The following is a 20118-nucleotide window of genomic DNA, read 5'->3' as shown; positions in this document are numbered from 1 at the left end:
TTCTAGCTGATGTCTCTACAGGGTGATTTGTTTGTAGCTGAACTCTCTACAGGTGATTTTTTGCAGCTAAACACTCTACATGGTGGTTTCTTTGTAGCTGGACTCTCTAAATGATGGTTTCTTTGTAGCTGAACTCTTTACAAGGTGACTTCTTCTAGCTGAACTCTCTACGGGGTAATTTCTTAGTAGCTGAACTCTCTACATGATGGTTTCTTTGTAGCTGAGCTCTCTACAAGGTAACTTCTTCTAGCTGATGTATCAACAGGGTCACTAGTTTGTAGCTGAATTCTCTACATGGTGGTTTCTTTGTAACTGAACTATCTACAAGGTGACATCTTCTAGCTGATCTTTCAACAGGGTGATTTGTTTGTAACTAAACTCTCTACAAGAAAACTTCTTCTAACTGATGTCTGAACAGGGTGAATTGTTTGTAGCTGAACTATCTACAAGGTAACTTCTTCTAACTGATCTTTCTACTGGGTGATTTGTTTGCAGCTGAACTCTCTACATGGTGGTTTCTTTGTTGCTGAACTCTCTACAAGGTGAATTCTTCTACCTGATCTCTCTACAGGGTAATTTGTTTGTAGCTGATCTCTCTGCAGGTTGATTTGTTTTAGCTGAACTCTCTACAGGGTGATTTGTTTGTAGCTGATCTCTCTACAGGGTAATTTGTTTGTAGCTGAACTCATTATAAGGTGATTTGTTTGTAGCTGATCTCTCTGCAGGTTGATTTGTTTTAGTTGAACTCTCTACAGGGTGATTTACTTGTAGCTGAACTCCTTACATTGTGTCTAGTTTCTAGCTGATCTCTCTACAGGGTGATTTGTTTGTAGCTGATCTCTCTACAAGGTGATTTGTGTGTAACTGATCTCTCTACAAGCTGATTTGTTTGTAGTTGATCTCTCTGCAGGTTGATTTGTTTCTAGCTGATCTCTCTACAAGTTGATTTGTTTGTTGTTGAACTCTCTGCAAAGTGTTTTGTGTGTAGCTGATCTCTCTACAAGGTAATTTGTTTGTAGCTGAACTCTCTCCACAGTGACTTGTGTGTAGCTGAATTCTCTAGAGAGTGACTTAATTGTAGCTAAATTCTCTACAGGGTGCATGACTTTTTTTATAGCTGAACTCTCTTCAGTGTGACTTGTAATGTTCTGAATCTCTACAGTGATATATTTGTAGCATAACTCTCCACGGGTTACTTGCTTCTTGCTGAATTGTCTATAAGATTAACTGTTTGCAGCTGAACTCCCTACAGAATAACTTATAATGTAATAGAATTCTATAATGGAGTAAATAAATTATCCGAATGCTCTATTAGGGTGACTGTTCTATTAGAGTATCTTGATCTCGCATTTGCTACATGGAATTGGCTTTCGAATCATAACTCAGTGGTTTGTAACCCGATTCTTCTGTACTACTGCAACGACTTTCTATGAAGATTATTCCAGCTATACACCGATTTTCAGCTCATTGCTCTAAGCGGTTTGCCTAGTAGGCGTAAAAACTAATACTTTATTATTCATAAAAATCGATCGCGTAATTGTGACACAGGTTGGGTTTTGTGTCATATCTCCATGGTCTTTATCTCGATTCGTTTCAAACCACCAAAAGGCACTCCTACGATGGTTACTCCATCTACATAGCAATTTTCAACTCATTCCATGAAGTGGTTTACCCTGTAGGCGTGACAACAAATCGATCTTGTTTTACGCGAATAATCGGTCATAACTCCTGAACCATTCATCGGATTTGCACCAAATTTAATGCTAGGATTCGCCTTTGGACTCCCTTTCTGTGTGCGAAATCTCAAGGCAATCGGAGTACGCATTTGCGTTTTACAGCAATTTTTGCAAGTTTGTGAAAACACGAAGAAGAAAAAAAGAAAAAAAATGAAGAAAAAAAATCAAAACTTTGGCAGCTCGTATCTCGGAAACGGCTGGAACGATTTCCTTCCAATTTGGAATGTAGACTCCCCTGGCTGGCGGGCAACTCTGTAGCAAATTTGGTTCCAATCGGATCAGGGATCACCAAGATACAAAGGTGTGAAAATGACGTTTTCTTTCTGCCTGTAAATATACTCACGGTATGGCGCGCCAGCTTCTTGGGCCGCACGACACACTACCGTGTGTCTTGATAGAGTTTGCAGACAAGACACCTTTAAGAAACAGGACACACTTGCATGTCACTATGCTGTTTGCTGACAAGAAACCATACCTCCTGCCTACACAAGTGTAAGTGGAGACAGTCCATGAGAGACACTTGCACATCATTTCCACACTTCATTTAATACACAATCAGAGGTAAATAAATATACAGGAAATATATTGTTTTCCATTAGCACAGTAAATTCATTTAGAGTATTACACCATAATTAAATATGTGCGCTCTATTAGGGTTATTGTATGTCATATAAGAATGTTTAAATATAAGTCATTACTAAGTCTTAGACAAATATACAGCAGATGGTGATAAGGAACTATAAATGCCATCCTGACACCCTTATTGAATGCTCACTATTCATTTGACTATTCACTGTAAGTTTGCGCTTTAATAGAGTAAGTGTATATGTATGCTCTAGTAGAGTGTTTGAATGATTTGATTTTGATTTACTCAGCACAATGCTGTTCCTCCTTGAAGTGATACAAAAAACAACAACAATGAACTAAACATACATGCATATATAAACACAAAGCAAGACAATAGCCAACAAACATTACACCACACACAAACAACACTGGATTAAATAGATTTCGCATAGTCTCAAAAGTCTCTAAAAGAGTGAAGTTCTGTAATGTCAGCTAGCAAGAAATTCTACAAATGAGTGGCTTTGTACCTAAAAAATCCTTGAGTAAAACTTAATTGCATCTGAGTGGGTTGGCAAAATATGGTGCAGTCCTAGTATTGTAGTTTATAGTCTTATTGCCAAATTGAATCAGAGGAAGAAGTGGAATCCCTCTTGTGGAGTGAAACACAGTACAATCAGAGCTAAACTTGATAAGGTGAGGGAGCTTCATCCAATATAAACAATTATAATATTCTGTATTGTGGTCATATCTGTGTAGATGATAGATTAAATGAATGGCACGATTTTGTAACCACTAAATTCGAGTCACGTGGCATTGAAGCAAGGAGGAGTCCCGCACAGGCAAAGCATATTACAAATAAGAGGATATAACTAAGTTCATTAAAAACTATGATTTCACCAGAACGTTCCTTCTTGTTGCAATTTACAAGGTGGATATAATATGACATCTTGTTCGCTCCATCAATTAGCTGACTATCAAACACTAACCTAAGATATTTTTGTCAGTTAGTAGTACATAATGTGATGTTTTCAAATTTAATATCTGGAAAGGGCTTTGAGGTTCTATGTCGAGTGGTGCTGAACCACATAACACAGGATTTCTTGACATTAAGTTGCATTCTATTATCTGCCAACCAAGAACTAATAAATTGCAGTTGACAATTAAGTTTATAAGCAGCTTCCACTGGGGTTTTACCAAATTAGTGTGGCGTCATCTGCATATTGTAGCAATACACCATTGTCAATCACAGAAGGAAACGTATTCACATAAATTAAAGTCCTAAGGTACTACCTTGAGGAATACCCTCCTTCATTAAGTTCCAAGATGAGAACTGATTATTGTATTTCACACGATAATGTCTCGCTATCAGTGTTGGGGGTAACACGTTACTTTTGTTGTAACAAAGTAATATAATGAAATACACTATAAAAACTGATAATATAACTCAAGTTACTTTACTTACAAATGTTACGCATTACCTAAGTAATGAAGTTACTGTAATGAGTGTAATATTACATAATATTATTACCGAAGTTACTAATCTTGTTAGTAATCCACTGAATAATGCCTAGCCACAACGAAGTAACAAAGCCTACTGAATGAAGCTTATTCACCAGCTTCTTACTTATAACCAAGATTTGCACATTGTCCAACAATGCAATCATGTCACGTGATAAGGTGATAGTTTCACACGTGACAGCTTAAGGCTGTGGATACAAAGTAATATAATTTGTAATATTATTATAGTTACTTTATCATAGAGTAATAACTGTAACTAAATAGTTCAGTTGCAAGTAAAGAGTAATATGTAACGAGTTACTTTTTAAAAGTAATTGTTCCAACACTGCTCGCTGTTAGGTAATCTTTAAACCATTTCAATACAGAACAGGACAGGTCAAGGTCTGACAATCTTTCCAATAGAATGCTGTGATAAAGTGAATTGTATGCTTTACATAGGTCCAAGAATGCAGCACATACTGAATCACCTTTGTAGTAATTGAGTCTGGTGCAACTAACAGAATGTCAGATGTTGATTTTCCATGCCTTGGTGTGGGTGTAATTTATGATTAGATTGTAAATGAGCAGACAACTGACCAGTGACCAACTTCTCTAAGATCTTTGTAATCACTGAGACAACAACAATTGGCCAGAAGTTTGATGGGTCATCACGTGAGCCCCCCTTATGAACAGGTGTCATGTGAGAAAGTTTCCATTCTAGTGGAATTATACGACTTTGAAGAGATTCATTTTACAGTCTGAGTGTAAAAGGTTAAGCAATTTCAGTAGCTATTTCCTTAAGGAAGCAGCCTGACAAACCATGTGGTCCAGTTATTTAGATGTATCCAATGATGTCAAATGTGATAAGGCAACATCAACAGATAACTCCCAAAATTGATAAGCATTACTTGGACTAACAGTAGGCACATTAAAATGTCCAGTTGACTTGTGATGATCTGTTATAGCAACATTCTGAAAGAAGTCATTGATTGAGTCCAAAGGCGATGTTAGATCATCCGAATACGTAGGATGAGCTGGTCTGCCAATACTTGAGTTGATTTGATGCCACATCTGAGCAGCCATCCTTGGTGAAGACTTTACTTGTGATAGTGATGACTTCAATTAATCAATCTTAGCCAGATGAATAGTTGATTTTAAGACTTGCCTTAACAGATACTAGCTGAGTTTTCTCAAAAATGTGCTTTGCTTTGTTCTTCAGTTTGATTGTATCAGCAACCTCAGGAGTAAACCATAGAGTTGGTCTCTTTGATTTCTTAGAATAAACAGGCTTTAGAGATAAAAAAGATGACAGTATTGTAACAGAGTGTGAAAAACACCACTTATCATTAATGTCATCAAATATTGACATAACTATCCAAGGAGCATTGCTTAAAACATTACGAAGTTGGTCCCAGTCACACTGTCGAAATGAACGAATATAGTAAGCTCTAAGCATAGTTTTAACTGTGAGATATTGCAAAGTAGCAATCTGCACACAATGGTCACTCAAACCACAAGTCTGCACAACCTCCTGAACAGAAGTGTGACTAGTAGTAACAGTATGATCAATTAAAGTTGAACTACTCTCTGTAACACGACTTAGACCATCCACATGTTGTACAAGGGAATAATCTGATAATAAACTCATATGCTCATCCTTGATATGTGAATCAGATAGTAAATCAATATTGAGATCTCCAGCCACAATGAGATGGTTAGTATAGCCTAATAATGTCAAAAAAAGTAGAACATATGTCTTCTAGAGCTTCTCTTGAAGAAGTAGATGGAGATCGATATACACAGACATAGTTGCAATTTTATGAGACTTATATGAAACAAAACTACAAGCAATGTTCAAAACTGAGCAGTTACTCTGCACAGTCTTACAAAGATCAGTTTGCCCTGAAGAAAGAACAGAGGAAATAAACAAGATCCCAGAAGAAATTTTCTGGACTGCAGCCAGGCAAGAACAGGAGAATAAAATTCAACAATTCATAACAAGACATGTATCATTTCTCCAAGTTTCAGAACTGCATAATATTTTGGGGACACTTTGAAACATGTGGAGTCATTCACAAAGTTCAGTAGCCTTTGAAATCAATCTTTGAACATTGTGATGAATCAAACGAATACCGTTTGACGATGAAGCTAAAATGTCTGATGTCATTGGAATGTTTAAACATGGTTCACAATGACAACTAGCGAAGGTCTCATTACTGATATCATTGCAAGGTAAATGGCTGAACAGACACCTAGAGCACTGCCCTTTGTTCACACAAGTAATTGTTTGTTCACATGAGTAATTCTAACAGTTAGCAGATATATTCACACATTTGATGTGGAACCAGCACTCACAAAGATCACACGAAATGGCCTTTGGACTTTCATTACCTTTTTATTACAAATGCCACATGGATAATTAATTGGTCCGGGTTAACCTGCATGTCTCCACACAGAAGTAACAATGCTGAGATATTCACAGCGTATTGGCATTCAGTTACTAGAATACCAAAAGTTCCATCATGGTGACCTTTCTACAGCAAAGTCGAAAATGGGCATAGAACACTTTATCTCATAGAAAGAAATACTCTCCACACTCATCGCTGCACAAATCCACAAGATATTCAACAGTAAGCACACATCGTAGCTAAAAAACCACAAAAAGAAGAAGCAATAACAGCAAATCACTCACGCTATGCTTTTTTTCTTTTGCAGACCTGTCATTCACACTACACATTTTTTTGTAGGCCCACGAGTATGATTCATATACAAATGAATGGGGGTAATGAAGTGTAATATAGTGGGCCTAAATGTAATTTACTTTGCGCTATTTGATTTTGCAATAGAACCAGTGATATGATCAGCCACAAATTGTGGCTCCCAATTGCATGAGGCTTGGGGGCAAAATACCTGGGAGTTCCCAACTTTGAAGCCACAGGAATTTCTAAGGCCATCCTAACAATCCCAATGAAACCCTGTACTATCACACCCCAAGCTAGTCTTGTGATGGGAAAACACTGGACTCGAGTCTATCACACAAGACTCCCTTCATTGTCTGTGCATTTCCTCCCCTGATAGGGTAATCACATACCATAAAGTTGATTCTTTTTTTTGTTATCTTATTATCATTCTTATAGCGACGTTAATGTAATTGGTTTGTATGTACTCATTTCCAACATAACCTCCTAGTCCTATGGGGTAGGCTTTGGGAGGGGACTGACTTTTATTCCACCCAGTTACACATTTGGAATAGCCCATACACACAATATTTTCCCTGCACATGCATTCATAATGTTTTCCAATTAATATCTATACTGTTCTATACTACAACTAGCATTGTGATACAGGTGTGCTACATACTTACGTATACTCTCTAATGCTTGCTAGCTGCAGTCTGTTACACAAAACACGTGTAAATTATCTCCCTCCACTAAATTTTGTTTAACAGGTTAAACTCCATTTGTGTGTGTCCCACATAGTATGTATGGGGAGTATTAGTAACGCACACTTTGTGTGGGTAGCTGATCAGTTGGCTATCTCACCAACCACTGAGAGTATTGAAGCAGTTTTTGGGCCTCACAAAGTGCTCATCACCTGGCTTCATCAAGTTGTTTAAAAAACAAGTTTCTAATCACTACCATTACCATCTGTGGCACGTTGAATGCAAGGATGTAGAGTGAACTCGCTGAGATTCTTTGTGTAAACCACATATGTATGCAACCACAGGTAAACGCCCAAACCGTTCAACATATATATGCATGTTGTTGTTGTTGTTGTAAACAAATTTTACTTACCACAAGGCTGTATGTGATGTATAGCTTAGTAGTTACAGTGGGTACCATCTAATCATGAGGTAGTGGGTTTGATTCTTCAATGGTTCAATTTTTATTGTTTAGTTACAACTTGTTCCCGATTGTGTGTACTTTTTCATGCATACTTTTTCTCTTATTATCAACCTTTTAGGTGCAACATTTTTACTGTTAACTACTTCTTTTTATGTTACCTTTTTCCCTCACTACATGTGTTACTTTTCATGTTGTACCTTTATTCTCTTACTGTACCTAGCTACCTGTTTCAAAAAGAACCCAACATTTTATAGTATTTTCGAACTTACTGGAGTTGATCATTTCTTTATTGTGCAATTAGTTGCCCTAGGGTATGTCATGCATTCAAGTAGATCGAGTAATAGATAGTGACTGGAACCTGTGCATGTCCTGCATGCAGAACTAGAATTGCTATATATTAATAACTATTAACTTAAAAATGAAGTAGGGATCCAATCAATAAAAAGTAGTAAAACAAGAGATGAATGATGGTATTACAGCAGCATAGCTCAGTGGGAACATCCCTACTTTGGCAATGAACAAAATGATTATGCCAATGTAGGGATTTTCCCACCAAGCTATGCTGTAATACCATCATTCATCTCTTGTTTCACTACTTTTTATTGCTTGGATCCCTACTTCATTTTAAATTAATAATTTTTTAATATATTATTAATGACAAATTTAGCACTATTGCAGCCATATGCCACTTTTGATTTTACAACTTTTTTTCACCCTGGCTTTATTGGAGTCCACACCCTTTCTTCACAGCAAGGCTGTTTATGCTGCTATAGATTTTAATTTTTTTAGTGTAGAACGTGCACATATAGAAAATTGATTTTGTTTACAGGACTTTGCGGTACCATCATTGAATATTGCTTTGAAGAATACACCAAAGGATAATTTTGGTATGCTGATCTAACAACACTTACTGTAACGATTACTATTTGACACCTTTAGATACAAAAGCAGAAATGACTTCAAAGATTTTTGGAGATGCTGCATTGTTTTCTACTTCTACTCCAACAAAAACTAGTTTCACTTCACATGAACATTCAGATTACTTACCACACACTGATAGTGGCAGTAGCTTAATAGCACATACAGAAAGCTTGACTTCAGTTGAGTCCAGTAGTGATGAAGACAATAGCCATCTAACTACAAAAATTGAACAACTACAGTTTCATTCTAGCAGAGTATGGGATGGCAAGTTAGTATTGTAGCCCAGTACATCATACTTCCATGTCAGAAATCTATGTGTGTACTGTAATGCATAAAAAAATGGAAAAAGGAAATAAAATTATGTACTGGACTACGTAGTAAGTGTCTTTAGTTCCAATGATATCGGCACCAGCATTACCACAATGTTGTAAACATGATACCATGTATTTTAAGTATTATTTGTGACTTCCCTGCAGTCACATATTTGAAAAGCACCATGTGAAATTGTACATAAGAAGGTGGTGACACGAGCATCAAGATATTATTGCTACTAATTAGTAGAAACAATAATTGAGGTTTGCACAGGAATTTAAAATCTAAGGCAGAGCTTTATTATTATTATTTAGAAGTCAAACATGATAACAGTTTCAGTTACACCATACATTAAGTGATCTTTCCCTTGAAGGTCAGGCAGGAACTACAAGAACCAATTTTAAAACTTTAGCCAATTACAAAGCATCGAATATTCAGCAAGTTTATACAAATGAAATTATGTGGTGTATCGATTCTTCATATTTAAATTTATGTGTTGTACTTTAATGAATGTAAGCATGATTTAATTGTTTTGTACACTTCCTGCTAGTTTTCATCCCTACATATTCTTCAATCATGACCGAAATTCTATGACTTTCATTGGATTTTGTGCTAATAAAGGTGGCGATTTAATTGATCCTGTTTCCAAGAAAGTTTTGTATAGCCAAATAATTGATTCAAAACTCATGCAAGGATTGAGTGCTCAACAAGTGACCTTTAGAGATGATGGCCCAATTGGCCAGTAAGTTACTGTGTAAGATGCATAAAAATAATAACTATTTAAATCAGAGTGCATGTAAGTGAGTTTGATACTGAGTAATCTCATGTTTTGATTTTGTAGGAAAGAGCTATTACGAAGGCTTTGCATGGTTATTGGAGTAGATGATGAGGAATGTAAAAGATTTGATAGATCATATGTTTTAACAGCAGATAACACAAAGAAGATTTTGGCAATATTAATGCGATTTAGGTATGTATATGTGCCATATAGCTAGAAATTTTTGTTTGATGGACAAGGTATGTGGTTGTATAATGTATACTAAGCTATATAGCTCAATGCTTTGTTGCGCTAAATCAATGATGCACTATTAAAATATAAGTTTGTTTCATAAGGGTGGTGTTTCAACTGTTGTTTTTTTTGTCTCTCAAAAATCCCTGGCTATGTGATAAATTTGTAGGTGTTAAATTACATTCTCATCTATGCAGATGTAACATACCTGTCATACTGATGGGTGAAACAGGATGTGGTAAAACCAGACTGATCAAGTACATGTGCGATCTTCTATCTCTGAAATCTCCAGGCTGTAAAACATTGGTGATAATGAAGGTTGTTGCACTATTAAGTCATGCAATGTTCCTGTATGTATGTAGTAATGTAACCAGCGTTTGCAAAATTGATTCAAGCAACACAACAGACAAAAGCGAAGTACCATTGGGTATAGCAAACTACTACTTTAAACCTCAGCGTTTATCAAACTACGTAAGGCTGGTTTTTGTAATGTCTTTGCAATGTAACAAGTCAGAATGGCTTCTTCTAGCCTTATAGCAAGTACCTGGCTGCAAATATGATGTTTGTGGATGGCCTTGTACAACTTTTTCTGTGCTTATTATGCTGCAATGTAGCCACCACCTTACAGGACCATGCATAGTTTCATCCCTAGCCTTCAATCATTATCCTTCTTTGTCTTAAAGCCTACTGGAATCTAACCCTCCAACCACCATTCTCCACTGCAGTATGGGAACTCACAATACACCTAATAGCTAAATTGCATAGTAGTGTATAGGGAATGCTTTAAAAGTGATAATGTGATGCATCTTTGGTGAAAATTCATACCTATGTTTGCCAATCATAATCAGATTGCTTTCTATGTACTATTTATTTCAAAGCTACATATGTGAAATTTAGATTTTCCAAAATGTATTATGCATACTTTATGCACTGTAGGTTCATGGTGGTGTTTCTGAAGAAAATATTGTAAAAGAAGTGAAAGAAGCTAGGAAGCTAGCTAAGAAGAATGCCAAGGATGGCTTGGAGACAGTGATGTTCTTTGATGAGGCCAACACTACTGAAGCTATTGGTTTGATAAAAGAAGTGATGTGTGATAAACGTATCAGGGGTGAACCCATTGAGGAAAACATTAAGTTTATTGCAGCTTGTAATCCATATAGAAGGTAAAACTGCAATGCTTAACCTTGCCTGTTATCCTGCTGTTCTCCACAGACACTCTCGAGAGATGATAAACAAACTGGAAAGAGCTGGTTTAGGATACTATGTTCAGTCAGTTAATACCAAGCAAAAACTTGGTATGATTTTTAATAGTATGATGACTATTGTGATTTCCTATTTGTTCATCTTATAGGTAGCGTTCCTCTCCGACATCTGGTATACCGTGTATTAGATCTTCCATCTAGTATGCAATCACTGGTATATGACTTTGGACAACTTAACAGTGAAACAGAACGAGATTACACTAACAAAATAGTTGAGAAATATGTACGTATATACGTAATAGCTGTAACACAGGCATGAGAGATTTGCCTGAAATGTATGCCCGACTGTCCAAGGGCAGAGGGCATACATTTCAGGCAAAGCCAAAATGCCCCATGTTACAGCTAATATGTAACACTTCCCATCCATATCAGGCTGATAGCCTGCACAGGGCGAGTAGTCACCCAATCCAATACAAGTGCAACCACTGGATAGCATGCCTAAAAAATTTGATTATGGGTCAGCAACTAGTACATTATGGTTACAATCAATTATACAAATCCTAGAGATATCACGGAGAATTTTGGTTACACTAGTTTAATGTTTTAATCAGTGCTATTGAATCGTTTATGGAATAATCATGGAGTTTAATAAAGGCCTAGATAGATAAGCCTGCTTGGTTACTTTGTGCTGAGTGGTAACTTCATGATGGGGGTGTGGTCCGTATTCAGAAATGTGCGGAAACATGCTGAATAAGTTATAGCACTAGTTCTCCCTTAACCTAGACCCACAATTGATTTGGCCTTAGCATCTATATAATCGCTGAGGTGTGAAAGTGTTACATATATATTATATTAATTAAGTAGCCTCTTCACTATTGTAATAATAATACCTGTTACACTTATAGTCTTCAAGAATTGAGCCTCTTGATGTAAACAGAGTCACTGAAGTATTGATGGCTTGTCAAACTTTCATGAGGAACAAAAAGGTTCTGTGGTGCTTGTATAATTTGTAGCATTTACATGACTATGTACAATGCATTGTCAGGGTGAATGTAGTTTTGTTAGTTTACGTGATATTGAGAGAGCTATGATAGTAATGGATTGGTTTCATAAATTTCTTCCTCAAATTGAAAAAGATTATCCACCCAGTGATACTGTATGTTACATTGTGCTAAATACATGTATTTAATTTTTGCAATTACGTAGTCATGTGATACTGAAGAAAGGGCACTGATTTTGTCAATTGCAGTTTGTTATTATACAAAACTACGGAATCGTGAGGACTTTGAAAAAATGATTTCCGGGAAACTTAATACAGAATGTACTCTGTTCACTGATCACATTAAAAGGTAGTATTGTCATTTGCTGGCGTGAATTCATTCTAAAATGGATATACATACATTTTTAGGTGCCAAGAAGTGTTTTTAAAGAATATGAAACTTCCACCTAATATTGCTTGGAATAATGCTTTGAGAGAGAATGTTTTTATGATGGTGGTTTGTATTGAATTAAAAATTCCTTTGTTCTTAGTGGGGAAGCCAGGTAGTTCTAAATCTTTAGCTAAATCTATTGTAGTGGACTCAATGCAAGGTGCTGCATCTTCTTCACCATTGTTTAGAAAGTTAAAGCAGGTACACGTGTAATTAGTTGATAATATAAAAGCAGTATTTCAAGAATTTTTTGTTACTTTGCATATTAGGTTCAGCTGTTTTCATATCAATGCAGTCAGCATTCTACTTCAAAAACTATTTTGGAAGTGTTTAACAATGCTACAAGATTTCAGGAGAAAAAGAAAGGGCAAAATTGTGTTTCCGTAGTTGTGTTAGATGAAGTTGGACTGGCTGAGGATTCACCTAGTCTGCCATTGAAAACCCTACATCCTCTACTTGAAGATGGAACCACTACTGGATCTAATAACGTAAATATTCTTAAAACTGATATAACTAGATACAGTTAAATGTTTAATACTAACTTACATTACTTTGCAGATTCTTGTGTTTGTCGTTATCATGAGCTGGAAGTCCCCTTTGTATGCATACAGGGTCTTGACCTCTGCATGGGAAGCCTAGTAAAAATGGAAGTACCGTGACCAAAGTACAAACTTCATAGCTATGCTTGGGTGCATAGGTGGTGGAAATCCCCAACCTTATTAAACAATACTTACAAGGAAAGATTGCTAATAGAGCAGTAAACTTCTCTAATAGAACAGTCACCTCTTTACATTTCCTTTGAAAGCATTTGTACAATAGTCTAAAACTCAGAACTTCTGAAATATGAAAATTTTCCTGGGAGCAAGCCCCCAGATCTCCAAGAATAACAACCATATCTGTTGTACTGTATGCTTGAAATTTCATTGTCAAAGGTGGCTTTGTGACCTGTTCCACCACCCCTGCTTGGGTGTGAGAAAGAATTGGACATGAGGGAAGTTTCTCACCCACAATTTCCTTTTCACTAGAAACTTGATTTAATCAAATGCAGTGATCATCGTAAGTGAAGTCCCGTACTGTCACATTCTCTTTTAGAAGAGAATGGAGGTACTATAAGCAGTGAGAATGTGCAATAGTAAAACCATTGCAGTACTGCATGATGTACTGTCAGTGCTAGTATATATAACGGGAGCGGAAAAAAGGATCACCAGTATTTGCCGTGATATGGCAGCCATACTAGGACCACAGTGGAAATTAACAGATATTTGCTGTAATCTGCATGACAACTCTTCAAGCGAGGCTGATTAGCAGTCATCTGCAGCTGGATTTCACTGGCAGTACCCAGGTTGATTGCACTGGTCATGTATGGTCATCACACAATTGCCAGGTTGCATTTGGGCAGGTACAGTAGGCGGACTACACAGAGAAAATTAGTACATTCACACATAGCTATCAGTGGTCATCTCTAGCATCATCTGCATTGGAAGAACTAGAGAGGATACATGCGCACACATTACAAATTATTGAGATGATCACAGTTCCTGCATATATTTGCATTTTAGCAATAACTAGATGTACATGAGAAAGAGTATACATGTTCAAAGTTGAGTAGCACATAATATTTTATGTACGAGTATTGGTTAATGTGAAACAATCATTGGTGACTTGATTGGTGAAATAATTGACAATGTAACCTATTAAACATTAGGGAGGAATAATATAGGGGTGAGTAGGTTGTTTGCTTTGATGTCATGTGGAGCATGTTACTGTGCATGCGTTATCGTTATTAAAGTGAATTCTTTATTCTTATTAATGTGCTAGCTTATCACTTCATATCCATGATGTGTTACATGGTTACTTGAGTGTAACATGAACTGTGTTTAACTTCCTTAAATGAAATGTCGTATAAAAATTGACTGCAAGAGTATTTACGCAAAAGGGTGTGTTAATGTTATCTCTCTCACATGCACATGAATTGCATAGTGGTATTGCTTATTTGATAAATTATAGCCTAACCATGCTTATTTCAATAATCTGTGTGTCACATTGTGCAGATTCACTATGTCTACATCCTCAATGTACAGATTTTTTCACATTTTTTGTGTTTCATGAAAACAGTTAGGAATGAGAGCAATTCCTTTGCAATAAGAAACTGATTTAGTTTTGTTGAGCTACATTAACTACACATTAACATCTTATTGTATTAGCCAAGCTTACCCAAGCTCAGGTGCATGATTGGCCTAATTTGGGAGAACATTGGGCAGTCCAGAACATGGCTGAGTGAAGTGCCTGACCAAGTTAGTGCACAGCATTCTGCATTAATGACGTGATCTCATCACCATAGCTATTAAGTAGCGAGCATCATTCTGCTTCACTGCACCCAATTTCAACAAACTCAAGGTTATACACGCACAATAACACATTACACATGCAGGTGGGTTAGGATCCCCACATGTAATAAGCTAAATCCAGCATCACACACATAATGAGCATGTCGAGCATCACACACACAATGAGCATGTCGAGCAGTACACATACATTGAGCATGACGAGCGTTACATTGAGCATTACACATACAACGAGCATATCAATTAATACACATACAACGAGCATATCAAGCAGTGCACATACAACGAACATATCAAGCAATACACATACAATGAGCCTATCGAGCAATACACTAAGCATGTCGAGTAGTACACATACACTGAGCATGATGAGCAATACACGTACACTGAGCATGATGTGCCAGTTTTTAAAGGCAGCAGATTTTCCCCATTAAACAGACAGCAGCTCACAAACGTCATTCGTCGCCTTCTGCAGGACACAAGCTACAGCCAGCAGATCTACTCTAGTCACAGTTTTAGAAGTGGTGCAGCGACCACTGTTGCTGCAGCGACCACTGTTGCTGCAGCAGGCATACCAGATTGGCTCATCAAAGTCCTTGGAAGATGGAGCAGTAATGCTTGCCAACTGTACATACACTCCCCTCCACAGATGTTACAATCAGTACCAGCACTCCTTGCCCATGCCAACATTTCCAGTGGGAATAAAGCAGCCTCTGAAGGTTAATCTCAGTTCCTCATAATGGTATGTTAGCTCTGCTCGTTGTATGTGTACTGCTTGATATGCTCATTCTGTATGTGTGCTGCTAGCTAGGTTCATTCTGTATGTGTATAGATAGGCTCATTGTATGTATACTGTTCGACATGATCAGCTTATGTGTACTGCTAGATATGCTCATCGTATATGTGTATTGCTCAATATTGTATGTGTACTGCTCAATATGCTCACTGCTTGTCATGCTCAGTGTGTGTGTACTGCTCGATACGCTCGTTGTATGCTTGATACTGCTCGTCATGCTCAGTGTATGTGTGCTGCTCGATATGCTCAGTGTATGTGTACTGGTCGATATGCTCATTGTGTGTGTACCGCTTGTCATGCTCGTTGTATGTGTACTGCTCGTCATGCTCAGTGTGTGTGTGTACTGCTCGTCATGCTCAGTGTATGCATATTGCTCGACATGTGTGCTGCTCATCATTCTCAGTGTGTGTGTATTGCTCGACATGTGTACTGCTCATCATGCTCAGTGTATGTGTATTGCTCATCATTCTCAGTGTATGTGTATTGCTCGACATGTGTACTGCTCATCATGCTCAGTGTATGTGTATTGCTAATTGTCCCAAGGTTGGAGGACTGTCTCAACACATAGCTCCAGTGCTCTGACAGGGCAGGTGGATGTGAATGGTGATTGTATGGCCACAACAGAAGGGGTCTGTCTTAGACTGCTCAATGAAAATTGTATACTTATTGCCAACCAGTTGCACATGCTGCCAGGTTAGAGATGGAGTTGCAAATTCACTGGCTCTCAAGAACCCATAAAAAGCCATGGTAAATGCTGCCCAGAGCAGACGTTTCTCAAAAGGAGAGAAAGAAGAATCGATGCGGAGTCGTGATTTTAATGTTTGGAGGACGCTGATGGTAATGGGTAGGCGGGTGCGAGTTGATATGCCTTGTGACCTCTTGATTCCTGTGCAGAGCAGGTGAAGCAGTTCATCTTTTGTAGGGTCTGCAAAGCCTCTCTCTAGGTGTTCCAGACGGATGCCAGCAAGGTATACTTTGATGGTTTTATACGATACCTGGCAAGCCATATAGCAGCAGAAGTATTGTAGGGTGAGTGATGAGGCTGGGAAAGCTACAGTAGCGTAGTGAGCCCAGAATTGATGAAGTGCCTTAACTTCAGCTTGGTATGTTCTCCTGGTTGATGCGGCAACCCCTAAGGATTGATAGTGTCCCGTAAGAGCTGGATCGGCCATGCACGGATGGTATCTGGGTTGTTGGCTGCTTCCGGGGCAAGTCTGTGAAAACGTTGTACCTGGAAACGGGAGAGAGCATCAGCAATGCAATTGTTAGTGCCATCAATGTGAGTAACTATGATATGTATGTTGTGTTGTGCTGCACAGAAATAAAGCATGCGGACAAGGGCCATAACTTGCGAGCAAACTGTGGAACATTTTTTCCAAATGTCTACCACTGCTTGGTTGTCACAATGCAATAATACTATCTTTCGAGGCCAATGGTGGCCCCAAGTGTTGACTGCTGACACTATGGTAAATAGTTCCTTCCATGCAATGTCTCTGCCTATTTGGTCAGGTGACCAGTCTGCTTGGATCCAATGTCCAGACCAAAGTAAGCCCCCCAGCCAAAGATGCCGGAAGCGTCCGTATACAGAGACATTGATGGGGAGGTGGGCCAGCTGCTCTCTAGGATGCATGATGTTCCACTCCAGATGGGGAGAAAGGCCAGCCACCAATCGAGATCTAAGTGTGCATCTGTACATGAGTGGAGGTGGTGATGCATTCGTGATACTGTGTAGCTAAGGTCTATCAAGTGGTAGAGGAAAATTCTACCAGCTGGGATTACTTTGCATGCGAATAACAGCTTTCCTACCGGGGAAAGTAGTTGATATTTGGCGCATTTGTCCTTTCGCCTAAGCGACTGAATTGATAAGATGAGGTCTGCCTTTCTTTCTGGTGAGATACCGGCAGTCATCCCCTCAGTATCTATGACAATCCCCAGAAAATGTGAGTCCGGTTGAGAGTCCATCAATTTTAGAGGTCTTAACAGGAGCGTTGATGGTTGTGCAGAGTGAAAGCATTGCTTGCAGGTTGTGTGAGCATTCTGTTGAGCCAGGTGAGCCAGCAGTAAAGAAATCGTCCAGATAATGTAGAACATGGCGCACACCATGGTTGTGTTGGAGGGACCAGTGAATAGCATCAGGTAGTTGGTTAAAGAGGAAGGGGGCAGATCGGAGGCCAAATGGGAGACAGGTATCAATGTAAAATTGGTCACGCCATTTAATTCCAAGGAGGTTCCAGTCCTGTGGTCTCACTGGGATGAGGCAGAATGCATTCTTGAGATCTATCTTGGCCATTAAAGCACCCCTTCCTAACGTGGATACTATTGCAAATGCATCGTCCACTGAGCAGTAAGATAGCGTATAGTCCTGCGATTTGATGGAATCATTGATGCTGGACCCATAAGGAGCAGATAAGTGGTAAATTGTGCGCCAGCCCCCATCGTGCTTGGGGACCAAGCCCAGTCCTGAACAACGGAAGTTGGGGAGTGGAGGGGTTCTGAAAGGACCCCAAATGCGACCTGCTTGACATTCTGTGGCGATATTAGCATCTAGTTTGTCTGGTTGCTGGGATGCGGAGGCAAGGTTGTTGCTAAAATGCGTAAAGTGTGGTCCAGTGTAGCCAATGTCACAGCCGTGTTGGAGATTGTAAATAAGAGTTTGCACATATGTTTGATTGGGGTGAGATAGAAGTTCCCTATGGAGATTATGTATGTTGATTGGGGTTCTGTGTACCTTATGTATTAATTGTAATAAGATTCTGTAGTTGTAGTGGCAGGTGCTCTGCAGGGGTGCTTGGTGACTTTGGGGGATTAGTGAATGGTATGTGCTTAGGCTGGGGAGTCTTTGTGCCCAATGAGTGTGTATTAGTTCGAGAGTGTGTGAATATGTAGGAGTTATGACCCAAAGTACTAGTATAAGGGGTGTGTACATGGAGTAAGTCTCCCATGGATGAGTTGTATTCTAAAGGTTCAATGTATGATGCATTGTGGCCACTGTCTACAGTGCTACTACATAAGGTGTGTTGTGAAAGTTTAGTGCATGTATACCCTATAACTTCAGTGCACGGAGTGTGTTCCAAAGTTGTAGTGTATGTTGTGTATGCATGGCCAGGCATGGCCTCACTGTCTGTGGGTAACTGGTCTCCTGTCTGGACAGGAGACGCGGGGGTGGCAGCCCTTGCAAGACAAGCAGATGTGCTGATAGGTGCAAGCGTTTCTTGAGCACTGTCCGTTGTTATAGTCACCGCATATTGGAGGTCCGGGTTCTCTGCGATTAGGTGGTCTAGTGCATTGCAAGCTGTCACGAAAGGGCGAGTGAGGGCAGTTGTCTGGGAAATGGTTCTTGGCACCACAATAGGGACATGGCCAACGCTGCGTGTTAGTATTAGTAGTGCTGGTAACAGTTTCATGCCATAAATCTGGGAGGCGTTGATCCCACCTAAGGTAAGGGTTGGAGGCAGCCATGGTGCGGAATTGGCCGTCATACCTGAGCCAAGCCTTTAAGGGAAGGAATTGGCTGGCAGAGGTGATAATTCTCTGCTAGCCGACCAGCTCAAGGGCACGTGCAGGGTTGTGTGTGAGAATAACTGTCAGGTAGGTGTTCCATGCCTGCATTCACATGGAAAATGAGGATATTGGTGGAGGTTTGTGCATGCTGTGTGGTGTGGTGTGTGTAATATCAACAAATGATGTCTTGTCAAGCAGTACAGAGAAATCAACATACTCACCTCTGAGGATCTGTTGCTGCAGATGGGTTGGTACTGGCACTGACAGTTGCTGGGCTATGTAGTGGGGTAGCTGAAGTTGTTGGAGCTGTTGTGGTGGCAGCTGTACAGGCTGTAGTTGGTGCTGTAATTGCTGAAATGGTGGCTATAATTGTTGCAACTGTGGCCGCATTTGCTGTAGCTGTAGCTGCCCCTGCTACAGGTGCGGCTGCACCTGCTGTGGTTGTGGCTGTAGTTGTACTTGATGCAGTTGCGGTTGTACCTGCTGCAGTTGTGGCTGTAGTTGCTGCAGTTGTGGCTGTGCCTGCTGTGGTTGTGGCTGCACTTACTGTGGTCGTGGCTGTACTTGTGGTTGCGGCTGTAGTTGCTGCAGTTGGGTGTAGGGTGGTGGGAAAGTAGCACTGGCAGTGAGTGTTGGGTTCTGTTGGAGTGACAGGGTGGCTACAGGTAGTCCGTTGGCGAAGCCAGCGATTGATGCTGGAGAGAGGGGAGCAGGTTCTGGTCTGGTAGAAAGTACTGTTTGGCTATAAGCAGCCTGGCAAACAAACTGATCAAACAGTCTCACAAGCTCCGAAGGGGCGGCTGCTGCAATAGGCGACGAGTAGACGATCTGCTGTTGGGCTGCTGTAGTTGATGATGAGGAGACGACCTGCTGTGGCAGCGAGGATTGTTGGGAGGTAGGAGCTCCTTGCTGTTGCGGCACAGGGTGGGTTCCTTGCTGTTGCGACATGGACCGCTG

At 39.4% G+C, this 20118-nt stretch overlaps 1 protein-coding gene across 1 annotated transcript in view; it reads left to right on the top strand.

Moving 5' to 3' along the window:
• LOC136248518 (E3 ubiquitin-protein ligase rnf213-alpha-like) overlaps nucleotides 1-20118 on the top strand; it is a 226598-nt gene that overhangs the window by 93319 nt on the left and 113161 nt on the right. Inside the window, exons 11-23 of the mRNA XM_066040292.1 lie at nucleotides 8475-8532; nucleotides 8585-8834; nucleotides 9429-9620; nucleotides 9720-9848; nucleotides 10085-10205; nucleotides 10824-11050; nucleotides 11100-11182; nucleotides 11239-11372; nucleotides 11995-12075; nucleotides 12135-12245; nucleotides 12296-12438; nucleotides 12498-12720; nucleotides 12789-13007. Coding sequence (XP_065896364.1) covers nucleotides 8475-8532; nucleotides 8585-8834; nucleotides 9429-9620; nucleotides 9720-9848; nucleotides 10085-10205; nucleotides 10824-11050; nucleotides 11100-11182; nucleotides 11239-11372; nucleotides 11995-12075; nucleotides 12135-12245; nucleotides 12296-12438; nucleotides 12498-12720; nucleotides 12789-13007 — 1971 coding nt within the window. The remainder of the gene's footprint in view (nucleotides 1-8474; nucleotides 8533-8584; nucleotides 8835-9428; nucleotides 9621-9719; nucleotides 9849-10084; nucleotides 10206-10823; nucleotides 11051-11099; nucleotides 11183-11238; nucleotides 11373-11994; nucleotides 12076-12134; nucleotides 12246-12295; nucleotides 12439-12497; nucleotides 12721-12788; nucleotides 13008-20118) is intronic.

The sequence above is a fragment of the Dysidea avara genome, chromosome 3 (assembly GCF_963678975.1).
Source record: "Dysidea avara chromosome 3, odDysAvar1.4, whole genome shotgun sequence".
NCBI lineage: Eukaryota > Metazoa > Porifera > Demospongiae > Dictyoceratida > Dysideidae > Dysidea > Dysidea avara.
The sequence above is the reverse complement of the archived record's forward strand: the minus strand, read 5'-3'. Positions and strand labels throughout refer to the sequence as shown.